The sequence below is a fragment of the Ictidomys tridecemlineatus genome, chromosome 7, assembly GCF_052094955.1.
Source record: "Ictidomys tridecemlineatus isolate mIctTri1 chromosome 7, mIctTri1.hap1, whole genome shotgun sequence".
NCBI lineage: Eukaryota > Metazoa > Chordata > Mammalia > Rodentia > Sciuridae > Ictidomys > Ictidomys tridecemlineatus.
The window spans coordinates 157494500-157507201 of record NC_135483.1 but is presented as its reverse complement, the minus strand read 5'-3'; the positions used below and the strand labels follow the sequence as shown (position 1 = coordinate 157507201).

Here is a 12702-nt window from a genome sequence, read left to right as displayed (position 1 = left end):
TGACCTGGAATTATTTTGTCAAAAAGATCATTGATGTTAGTTTGCTTTTTTGATCATTTTCTTCTTTCCAATAAAGGTAGAATGGAGCATTATTTGTTCTATGGAAAATGAACAATGTAAGATGACTGCCTTTCTTATAGAGTGAATTAATAAATCAAAAGAAAACATAGCCCATTCCAAAGCATTTTCTCCTCCTCTCAAAAATCCATCTTCACTGTAGTTATTAGCATTGTTTGATATATCAGTACCTTTAAAACATAATTTTTATATTGTAAGTGCAATGAACCATGAGTGCTTTAACATAGTTTAAACCCAGGTAATCATAGTTTACCATTCAAATCAGAAATCCTTTGAAAGTAAAATAGGACACTATTAATAATTATGCTGGGAAAATAGACATAAATGAAGACTTTTCAGGTCATATGCCAGCTTCCACCAATCTATCAACTCACTTTCATTGATTCCATATGGACTATTATAAAGTACACTTCATCAACTTAAGACTTTGGTTGGAAAATGGTAAGTGTACTAGTTTTCTAGGGCTGCCATAACGAATTACTAGAAATAATGTGTGATTATCTGGTGACTTATCAGAAATTTATTACCTCACAGTTCTAGAGGCTAAAAGTCTGAAATTCACTTCCTCCAAAGGCTCAAAGAGAGAATCGTTCTTTGCCTTCCTCTGGGTTCCAATGGCTCTTATGTCCCTTGGTTTGTAGCAGCTGAGCTCTAATTTCAGCCTTCATCATCGCATGACCTTCTACATTTGAAGGGACACAATTCAACCCAGTACAATTAATAAAATATTTAGCTATTATTTTACCATAGAAGATTTTAATGACATACAAAAAAAGTAATGCTGGGAATGAAAAGACTTCTTCATTAATATTATTATGTCTCTATGTTAAATGGAGGAATTATGTGGAAATCCATGATAGACTTTCACATCATTAAAAGTTTTATTTTGGAGAGTAATACCACCTTCACCAGTCTTATTCTGCTTCAACACAAAGATATTTGATTCCGTGACATGTGTCAAGATACAATTGAGAGATACCATCAACATTAAATAACTTTTCATTATCATTAAACTGTTCTGGGGCTATTCTGTGTAAAGAAATTATTTAATTTACAAAAACTTCAGAATTCTGTCTTAGACTTAATTCCATGACTGTTTTTTTTTAAATCAATTGTGTCTAAAATGTTAATTCCATTAGCATGTCAAACCCACCTTCAGAAATATTCAGAACATAATCAGCTGCATTTTTAAAATTATTTTCCTTATCCTTGACTATTAGAAGAGATTGCATACTTTGTAGCCCTTTCAGTGAGGATCACATTAATTTGAACAGACCCCATCATATGGCAGAACTCCAAATGTGTAAATCATTCCTAATCTACACCATAAATTCTCTAAATTTTCCCCTTTCTGGGCCATGAAATTGTAGAGAAGAAATATGCAAATTCATCAGCATTGCCTCACACTTGGTCTTTCCATTCATTTATAGATTCCCTTCTCGTCATTTACAATTAGCAACACACTTTTGCCTTTGTATTTTTGCATTTCACTGAAAAAGGCAGCGATATGTATCAATTTTGGCTTGAAAATATTCACCAAGCCCTTTCATGCAGAATATATACATTTTATTGGGTAGAGTTCTCCACCATACTGCACCTTACCTTGTCACCTAAACTGGGGATTGGTTGTGCCTTTGTGAGCACATTACATCGTTGAAGTACATCTGGCTCTTTGAGGAAAACCATTAAGATGCATTATTTATTTTCAAAGCCACCATAGAAAGGTAGTTGAGGCTCCCAAATGAATCTCCTATGCACCCTACCCCCTGCTGCCTCTGCTCTTCTGCTGTCAGTAGTTGCTATTTTTTGTAACATTATCTCTCCCGGGTGTCACATGGTCACAAACGGCAATTTTGCTCCCATGTATTTCCCTTTGTTTGCATTCTTTGAAGCCCCTGTTGATTCTCTTAGGACTTTTACCTTTTTCACAAATTAGCTGAACCTATATAAATATAAACAGTGTGTCAATATGCCTTCACTCCCAGTCAGAAATGGAAGCAATTATGTTGGTGTAATCTGCACCTTTTCTCAGCCATGTATTTATTCCTATATATAAGAGGATGCTTCATTTGCTTTCACACAGGGAATTCTTGCTGTTATTCTGTTAGTTATCTAACAGAGTCATTAAAGATGCCTGGAGATTTGAAAAAGATGGCTTCAACATACATGAGATTTGACAAAAGTTAGAAGCAGATGTTGACTGCAAGGCATACAGCCTATTCTTTGAGTGTTGGGTTCTCAAAAGAGGCACAGACATTCCAAAAGGAATCTTTAAAATGACTACCAAAGTTAATGAAAGGTTGGCATGCTGAAGGCTCCTGAGGACTCCTGTGACATGTGGGATGATTGGGGAGAGCAGAAGAGGACAAACTATTGCCAGTGTACTCAAACCACAACTTAGATCTCTACTGAGCACAGGAGCTCAAGAGCAGAGATGGACTTGGGACCAAAAAGGTGTGCTATGCACAGGACAGTCACCAAGGGAAGTAAAGGGGATCCAGAATCAGAAAAACTTAAGATGCTATGACTAAGACAATGAGAGGAAGAGAAAGGGGTAGGTGAGGCCAGGAGTTTTAGTGATACACATTGTCTGAGTGTCAGGATTACCTAGAATGCTTTTTATAAAAGACAGCTTCAGGACCCTCAGCTGATGATTCTGATTCTGTTGATCAGAACCAAAGCTTGGAAGTTTGTTTCATGTTGGAGGTGAGTCTGCACTAGAACAAGCAACGTTGTCCTCAAAAGAGAAATTTTAATAAGCTGAAATGATCATTATGCTTTATCTCAATAAATTTTGTTATTCCTACAAGATCATAATAGAATTGTGTACATACAAAACAAACCACACGCATATACATATACTTTGGTGAGGGCTGTCAGAGCAACAAGTGTCTTCTGTGATCCTGTAACATCCAAATACAAGGTGCTGCTCAGGTATCTACCATGGCATAGCATCCTAGCTGTGGCTGTCTAGAGTTTCTAGAATAGGAAGTTGATTATGAGTTCAACATTAAACTTAAATATTCCATTGAAATAATACAAAACATTTCTAGCTACTAGAGGTTCTTTCACCACTAAATTTATGAAGCTTTTTGTTTATTTCCCTTTATTTTTTCCAGAAGCTCAGTTTTTAAAGTTTCCATACAGATTTATTCACCACTGCTAGTGCCCTTTTTCTCAAACACTCTGCTCATGAAAGCCTATTGAAGAGTAAGAAGCTATACCTTAGTGCCTTAGTTTAAGAAATGATTAAAGTTCTCCAGTTCTTGTAGAGTGCTTTTACATAACCAACCTGATTGCCAGCCTTATTCATTGTAATATCATCAAGTGTATCTGCGCTCATAGTTTTGATGCTTATCATCTATAAAATATTCTTGAGGATGAATACATATTTAGATTCAGAAGCAGACAACTAAATGAAAATTTTTATAAATTATAATTCTAGTTTCTATTTTAAATTGAATTTGCCTGGTTTTTGTTTGTTTGTTTTGTTTTTGTTTTTAGTTTTCGGCAGACACAACATCTTTATTTGGATGTGGTGCTGAGGATTGAACCCAGGCGGCATGCATGCCAGGCGAGCGTGCTACCGCTTGAGCCACATCCCCAGCCCTGATTTGCCTGTTTTTTTAGTTTGTTTTATTTCATTTTTAGATAGAAGTTTCCTGGTTCATTGTTCTGAAAAGGTTTCATATTTCTTACTTCTGGATAATACCAGAGATACAGTATGACTGGCCAGATTAGAATCTATGAATTCACATTTGGTGATACTAGTTTCAGTGTGAGTTTTACAGTACAACATGCATACATGTAGATGTCAATTTTTCCACCTAGGAGAACCAAACTTCCCATATTCCTCAATCTTTAAATATAAATGGTTATAAGTCTTTCATTTCAGAATCACCCATGCTTACAAGAGGGAATATTTTTAAATCTACATAATATGCTCATTTCTCTATCAGCCCCACCAGAGGCTGTGGAAAGAAGAAACCAAGCCCCTTTTTATGGATCCATTTCTGTGGAGTCTGAAGCCAAACTCTCCAGCAGACATTCTTTCATGAGATAGATCTCACTGTCCCTCTAGTCATTTTCTGACATGCTACCCTCACATATAAAATGCTGCTGCCATGACAGGAGGGTAAGATACTTTTTCTGCTGATAATGATTCCTGGATATTTTTCTGGCAGCTTCTCTATTCTGGGAAACCATGTCAGTGGAGAAACCTAAGAAACAGTGCTTCAGTTAAAAAAGTACATATTTATCTTTTTTTTTCTGTGTTATGCTGTACAGATTAAAACAGTATTTTTTAAAAACTCAGGTTCATTACCTGCCTTTACAAAGGAGTTTCTGAACTATTGTGTCACACAGAGAAGTAAACAATGATGGATATTTAGTGTGTTAGTAGAAGGAAATGGCTTTAAGTAGGAGGGTCAGTGAGCCCAGACTGAAGAGGCAGGGGAGAACTTCATAGAAGCTTCTTAAAGGAAAAATGACAATAAGGAGACCAGAAAAAATGAGTAAGATTTGGACCAATCGAGTAGCAGGTAGGGGGTATCGAGAATTGCAAAGCATATGTAAAGTCCCAGAGGGAGAAAGAAGTTTCCTATCATAAGTGTAGGAGGATGCAAGACAATGACAAAGGAAGGAGAAGCTGAGATTCTGAATGGTCTTCTAAGTAATATTAAAATCTCATTCATTGAAGAATAATGAGGAATAATTTGAGAATTGTTTCTTTGTAGGAGGGTGGTGAAGAAAGCCAATGATGCATTCATATTTTTCTTCTAGGAAGATAACTCAGGGTATAGAGTGGAGAATCGTTTTGGGGGGAGGCTGGTAAGATCGGAGGCAAGATTGTTGATTACCTGAGTAGTGACGATCGGATTTAAGTGAAGAGGAGTAGAAATGTAGAGAAGGAAAATTGGGGAGATGTTTAAGAAGTAGAAATCACAGGACTTGGTGATTTACTCAGCTAAAATTGAAAGTAAAACCCCCAATTTCTGGTTTGAGTCAATGAATGGAAGAATATTCTGGGCAAAGGAGCTGGGGGAGACAGTGGGAGGAGAGCCTGAAGAGTATAAGGTCACTGAGAGATACAGTGAGTGCCCTGGTAAATAGATATGAAACCCTACAAAGGTGTGATCACTTATGGAAAGGTTGTCTGGGCTGACTAATGTTTTGAAGTCAGAGAAATTTAAATGATGATGGAAGTCTTGGATGGGACTGAGCTGTCTCTCAGGGAGAAAGTTCAAAGTGTAAAAAAGAGAAGAATCTTAGGCAACAATCAACATTTATGGAATCAGTTGGAAAGCAGGAGCCCACAAAACAGACATGAAGGAAAAGCAAAACTGAAAAAGAGGTAGGTGCTGTCTGGAAACCCAGAGAAGAGAGGGTTTCTAAAAGGAGGAAGTGGTCAACTATATTGAATATTACTGAGGGATTGAGACAGTTGACGTCTGAGAAGAGACTACTGGGCTTAGCAACAGAGATGCTTCTGCTCACCTTGACCGTAGCAGTTTCTTTGAAGGGTGTCAGAGAGACACGGGTTAAAGAATGAATGTAAGATAGTGCCAGAGTGAAGAAAAGGGGCAGAGACAACATTTTAAGAAGCTTAGCTATAAAAGGGGAAAAGGAGACAAGAGGGCTGCCAAGGGACATGGATTGAGAGAGGTTTTGAAATTTTAATTTTAAGAAGGAAGACATTTTAACACAGTTAAATGCTGACAAGAGTGGGGATAATTGAGAGAGAACTGAAGATACATGAGAGAAAGAAGAAAATTGATGGAAAGTGTCCTAGCCTTGATAGAAGGGATTCACAAAGACTTGGCCTTAGACAAGATGCCTCTCCTGGGATCAAAGGAAGAAAGAAGAAAATAATCAATTTTTATAATAGCAATAGGATCTAGGTGGGATAAAGTCATAAAAGGAAAATAATAATTAAAACATGGAGGCTAGATGTTGTCTTGTGTTTTAGGAAGTTCTTAACTGTATGTATGCTCTGCTTGCTATACTGGAAAGAGCCCCAATTTTTACCTCAGTTCTATTTATCAATTATGTAAATTCCTAAGAGAAGTAATTTAAGCTGTTTGAGCTTTAGTTTCTTAAAGTATTCCAAATAGAAATTTTACAAATCTACCTTCAGGAGGTCTATTACAAGGAACATATTTTTTAATCATGTTATTTTAACACAATGATAATCCTGTTGTGGATTCTGAAGTAATTATATATTATATGTTATATATAATATAAATTGTCATATATTATACCTAATATATACATATATATACACACATATATAATATCATCTTGACTTAACCTGTTTTCTTTGCTGTGTTTAGAAGACAACAAGAAAAATCATTGTGAAACAAAAGATATAGTATATGAAGCATGTAACACAGGATAGGCACATATTATTGACTCAAGAAGTATTCATATAATAAATTACTGAGTTTTCTCCCTCACACCCATTGTGTGGTGTGTGTGTGTGTGTGTGTGTGTGTGTGTGTATGTGTGATCCTTTCTGTTATTAAATTTTTTGCTTTCACTATGATCCAGTAAATGTTCCAGTTTCAATTCTCTTCACTCTGTGAGGGTTCATAACTTCAGGTCACAGAGAAAAACAAATGTGTCACCTGATAAGGCTTATCTTGATTATTTTCCCATTTTTTCTGCATACATAGCCTAAGAAGAAAACAGTTGGACTCCCACAGTCCAGACAGCTAAAATGGATGGAACCCGAGTGCCTTGCTTCTTTTTTGCTGTCACTTAGTGTTGTTCTCAGAACAACAAACAAAGACACTCATAAGAAAGGACACCCAGGTTAGCCACTAAGCAAATAAATTTGGCCAGAAATGTGTAGACTTAGTTCAAGACAAAAGAAGGGAAATAATCTGGCAATAACATGGCTCCCCATAATTGTTTCCTTTCTCTAAGGTTTATAGCAAGCTTTGTCTTCTGAGAACAGCTTGGAAGCAAGAAGAGATGCTGCAGCGAAAGCTCAGTGGGGAAAGCTGTAGCAAATTGCCCCTGATAAGCTTAAGGCAACTCCAGCTCTGGACTCTCAGGAGGCTAATGAACCATAGATCCCTACCTCTTCCCAAGGCCTGATATTTACAAAATGTTGTCAAAACCATCTAAAGTTCCATAAAATATTGTATTTTTAAAAGATCTTCAAGCTAAATCCTCTAAACCCATAAGAGTTACCCACTGCTGAGAGCTAATAGGTTCTTGACTGGTGAAGTTTGAAGAGGACCATTGGAGGCAGAACACAGCTTCTCCCAGTGGCCTATATTCTTCATTTGGAGAGGACTGCCATCCGAAGGCAGGCAGAGGTTTTCTGAATCAAAATAATAGAGCAAATGCCTAAGAGTTATCATACTTTACTCTTAATAGAAGCAAAAATAATAATTTTTAAAAATTTTTTTGGAGGTCCAGAATTTCTAACTAAATCTGCTCAAGCCTTGTTATGCCAAATCCTTGCATTATAATAATTATACTTGGATGTTGTAGGTTAAAATATGACACACAAAATCCTCTCTCAAGATTTCACAGATTTCTCAGTGTTTATCAATGTACATGTATTACCAGTAAAAACTGAAATAATAAATGATGATGCAGATAATCATCTGGCATTGTGGCATTTCCATCACCCATGTCCCCAAATTCCTACATATATTTCAGATTTGGGTACTTTTTACAATTTAAATTCAGGCAATTCCTGAATTTAAATTCTTGATGGCATCATCAATGCCTTGCTTCAGAATGTAATGACATGAAAATTAGTTTTCTTTCATTTTATTTTAATTTTATATCCAGTAAGAATGTTTACAAATGGCAATATGGATTACCACATTTTATATTAGTGCTTTATCATTTGGGAATAAGAAGAATTTTTTTCTGCATTTACATCTATACTGCTCCCAACCCATGCCACTGCTTAATTTTTTTTAATTTTCAGATCCAAGTAGTAAAAGGGTAACATTCAACTTGCACAAGAAATGTTGAAATTGTAGCATTTGAAGGACTTGACCTCTGTTTGGGAGAGTTATTTTTCTAAATCTTTAACAGAGATTAAATAACTATGAATGTTATGATTGGATCTCTGCTGCTCACAAAACTTGAGAGTTGATTGTGTCCTTAAATGCCTCTGTCCCCTGTGCTAGGCTGTCACTTTTAGCTCACATTCTATTTGAGTCTCTGTCCTAGAGGCTTAAAAAGGAGAAACTCCTCTCATCTACTCATCTATGCCTTGAAGAAACTATGACAGCAGGTGAGGTTATTATGGAATTCGTTAGTTTGCAAGAACTCAGACATTCAGAACCTATTCAATAGGAACAGTTTTCTGATCTTTAAAAAACTTCCGTTGCAATTCAAGCTAGATATGAGGTTTTACTGCCACCTCGTATGTTTATACCTGATAAGATAAGGAGAGGAAATCATAAGAATTGAATATCTTCTCAGAGACCAACTCTAATCAATGAGGGGGATAAGCATGACTTTACTTCAAATTCATAATTTATTTCTGTCCCAGGCATAATGTAAATATAATGGAGTTAGATATTTTCCTTTTCCTAGGTGGTCAGATAAAATTATTTTTGAATTGCTTAGGAGATAGGGCAGTTAAGTAGGGAAAAGGTAAACCAACTGACCACAATAGAGGCAAGAATATCAATAGTTCAGTACTGGAGTTTCCCTATACAGTAATGAAATATGAAAAAATAGTATTATATCAATATTCAACATTGAAAGTTTTGGTTTCCTAAAAAAGTATGGTACATTTTGTTTATCTACAGGAAAAGATAATAAATCAGTCGGTACTATTCATACACATATGCTTGTCAAGATAAAATGTGATGTAATTATAAGGATGATGTTTTTTTTTTTTTTTTTTTTTTTTTTTTTTTTACAAACCATTGACAACCTTTATTATACAACCATCAGGCCAAAATTCAGCCATCAACATACAACCTTATTTTCCACCTAAAGTTAATTAGAATATATTTTATTTTAAATGGGACATAGAGGCAACAAGCCAAGAATTAAAGTACAACCTTAGTTTAATTTCACTCTTTGAGTATCAAAAAAGCAATAATTCCTAAAATCATGAAAACATGATGAATTAACTACACACACACACAAAAGTAGACCTTTAAGTCATTTCATTCTTAATATCATATAATGAAAACAGATGGACTTATAACTTCAGCCTACAGATACATACTTCATAGGTCATTACTCATTTAAAATAGTACAAATGTTTACAAAGAACATTTAACTTAAATTTCACAGTTGCTTATAAAGGGATACTTTCAAGATTGAGCAACATAAATAAGTATCTCATCAAAAGAGATGGTAAACTTTAAATATAAAATATATATCACAATGTTAAAAACTTCATGGGAAAATCAATAAAGACAACTTAATCTTTTGGGGGATAAAAGTATTTAGCATTACAAATTTAAAGTTTAAATTTATATGTGAATTTAAAAAGCAATACATTTAAATCTTACATTGCCACATAATCATGTATTTTGTGAAACAATAAAAATGATGTACTTTTTGTATATGTGTACATCAAAACCAAAAATTTAATTTTTATTTTTTCCTTTATTGGCAACTTTTGATGCATTTTTAGGTTTTGGTTCCCAGAGGGCATTTTTTACAAATCTTGAAGCTGCACCTCTGTCCAGCTTCCCGGCCTTTTTCTTGTCTGTTATTTCCTTGACTCTGTTCATGTATACTCTGATTCTTTCCAGTTCCTGCTTTACTGGATGTTCCTTAGGATTCACTCCTTGAGTTGCCAAATAAACCCAAAACATTGAATTTAATGTGTACGCAGAAACTAAATCCACTTTCGCTTGTTCAAGCGGGTCCAACTTCTGCAACAACTCATTTCTAGAAACAGACATCATGGTCTTCAGCATCTCATCCACAGCACCAATGGAATTCTCAAACGCTGACAAATACTCATGAATTTCTACCGGATAGTCTTCATTAATTTCTTCATCTGCCATTATGACCAACTAAAAGACTCAACCCCAACTTTGAATAATACCTCTGAGCTGTGCACTCCAGTCTCTCTGAAAGCTGTCGGGCCAGGATGATGTTAATGAGTGAGTTTAGATCCACAAACATTTTGTTCACCAAAAGAAAACAATACATAATATGATCACTTAACATTATAATGTTGGGATTATAGACATAGTCAAAATTTTGGATGTTTTACATCCTTTTAAAAAGTAAAGTGTCCCCATAATTAAGGCAAAAATTATTTATTTCATTTAATATGTCTAATATTCCCATTTCTATACTTCTTTCTCCTAGGATATAAAAATATTTTTACAATAAATATTAGCAAACACCTATTAGTAATGCATTATAAATAAATATCACCAAACAAAAATAAATATTACTTTTGGAGTTCAAAGAATTTAGAAATCTGGGCAAAAAAATCATGCCTATTATATAGTAACAGCATACAATATCTCTGAGAAATGGTACTAAAATGTCTTTTTTAATGCTGGCAGAAACACACTTCTTCACTGTACAACGTATTTGTCCAATAAACAGCTCCAGTTGCTTAAAAATGTGCTGTAGAAATCTACTCCTTAAAATAGCCTCTGAATCCTTGATGTTACCTCCGTTTTGAGGATCTTTCCAACTTAATCTGAAATCCTTGCATAGATTTAATCAGTCCCTAGGGAATCAGTAACCTAGGGGATTTGTGTACATTAAAAAGAAAAGCCTGAAGAAAGCACTGTGGGAGAGTCACCAGAAAAATGTTATGTGTCCAGCCCACAATAGGCCTCCCCTGTATAACATGCAGTGAGTAGGGGCTGGTCGTCTGGCCTTTATGAAGTTTGATCTTCTCATAAGTTTGAGATTACAGAACCCCAGAACTAAGAGGGCTGAATGAAGAAAATCACCTGTGTTCCCTCCCAAAGAAAATACACAGAAACTCAGAACCCATCAACTCAAACACAGAACTGTCCAATGAAGAAGATAGTCATGTTGTATGCTTCATAGAAGTGAAATTATTCTAAGACTAGAGGGTAGGGCATCGAAACAAGAGAAATGGGCTGACTGAGAAAAACACTTACTAGCACAGGACAGTGATAAAATGCACAGCTCATCTGTCTTTGAAACTGGAACTCTAGGTTTGCTGGTTCATGATGGCTTTTCAGGATATACATCCCTGGAGAGCACTAGAATAGATGACATAACTTGACTTTCAAAACTTGTTTGGCCAAGCTCTAACCATTACCCAAAAGGAAATATTTTTTCTTTAGAAATAAAATTTTGGGGAAATTTTACACAGTCATGTCTCTGCTTTGATCCATAATATGTTGAGTTGATGGATTAAATATCATATTTCCAGCTTTGGAGGGAAAGAAAGGAGTAATGGTAAACCCACATGCACACATGCACCACCCCATTCTGAGCTATATTAACTTAAGTCTGAGGTGCTAAGCAGTCTGTCTTTTCTCCTTTTGTACCCACTTAGCATATCTGACTTGCATTTAGGTAAGGCTTTGTCATTTGCCCCCCTCTCTCTGTCTCTTTGGATTTCCCTGTCTCTTTCTCTGCAAGCACCAAGGAAGAAACAGTATGTGTAGCTGTGCTATAGAACAGCCCACTTAACAGCACTTGACGGGAGTTGACTAGCAATGGGCATGCAGCCCTATTAGCTCTGCTGCAAATAACTCAAGTCATAGTAGAAACTACCTCACAAAAGGGTCAAGATCTCTTTAAGAACAAACCACTTGTAAACATTTAAACAGGAAACTGGTTGAGGATTCTAAACAACATGAAGAGTTCCTAACATCATCACTATCTCTCTTAGAAGAGAGAGCTCAACCCTTACATTAAACCTCTTTAAATAGAGGACAGAGAAATCGAAGTCTAAATCATCAGCCACTGTAGGAAACATGCAGGCTTCCAAAGTATCATTTTTTATATAATCTTAAATATGTAAATGCTTTATTCGTGCTTGAATACCTGCTTATCCATAAACTTCAGGATGGCAAATACTCACCATGGTCCATACCCGTATTTGTTGGGCATATTAGATTTCTGTGCTTCTCTTTAATATACTTAAATCTCATTTCTAAAGTATGTCTATTGCATTACTAGAAATGATTATATATTCAGGTTTTCAATCAACTGGTTTACTTGGTTGGATTGACTATAAATTTGTTGACATATATTGATGACTCCTCATTTTCGTGCCCAGGGATCATTTCTTCTACTCATTTATTTTCAATCTCTCTGCTTTCTTATTTGACAGTATCCTATGAGCAGCAAAACAGAGCACTCCAAGCTCATAAGGAATGGTGTAAACTAATTAGCAGATTTTATGATGGAAACTATTCCCCTCCCATGTGATCTTTCTGGTTGGGTAATAAACTTTGTAAATATATGCAGCTCTTACCACGTGAAGGCAATACCTCATTCAAACAAGCTCCTGTTTTACCCTTAGATTTCAGTTCATAATTGTGGACATGGTTCAAATACAGAAACAAACTGTCAGTAAGGGATGAGGTACTGTCTTAAAAATAAAATAGTCTAAAAAATGGATTTTGAGTTAAAAAAAATCTTGATCTTCTTTTGCAGCTGACAGAAAGAAAAATA

At 35.5% G+C, this 12702-nt stretch overlaps 2 protein-coding genes across 3 annotated transcripts in view; one reads left to right on the top strand and one right to left on the bottom strand.

Moving 5' to 3' along the window:
• Positions 1 to 12702, top strand: part of Tmeff2 (transmembrane protein with EGF like and two follistatin like domains 2) — a 256780-nt gene that overhangs the window by 214705 nt on the left and 29373 nt on the right. The window lies entirely within an intron of this gene.
• LOC144365592 (nuclear nucleic acid-binding protein C1D) lies at positions 9058 to 10169 on the bottom strand. The gene is made up of 2 exons (XM_078017766.1): positions 10127 to 10169; positions 9058 to 10094 (listed from the first exon to the last, which is right to left on the bottom strand). The coding sequence occupies exon 2, from the start codon at positions 10083 to 10085 to the stop codon at positions 9660 to 9662; it is 426 nt and encodes a 141-aa protein (XP_077873892.1). The 5' UTR covers positions 10086 to 10094; positions 10127 to 10169; the 3' UTR covers positions 9058 to 9659.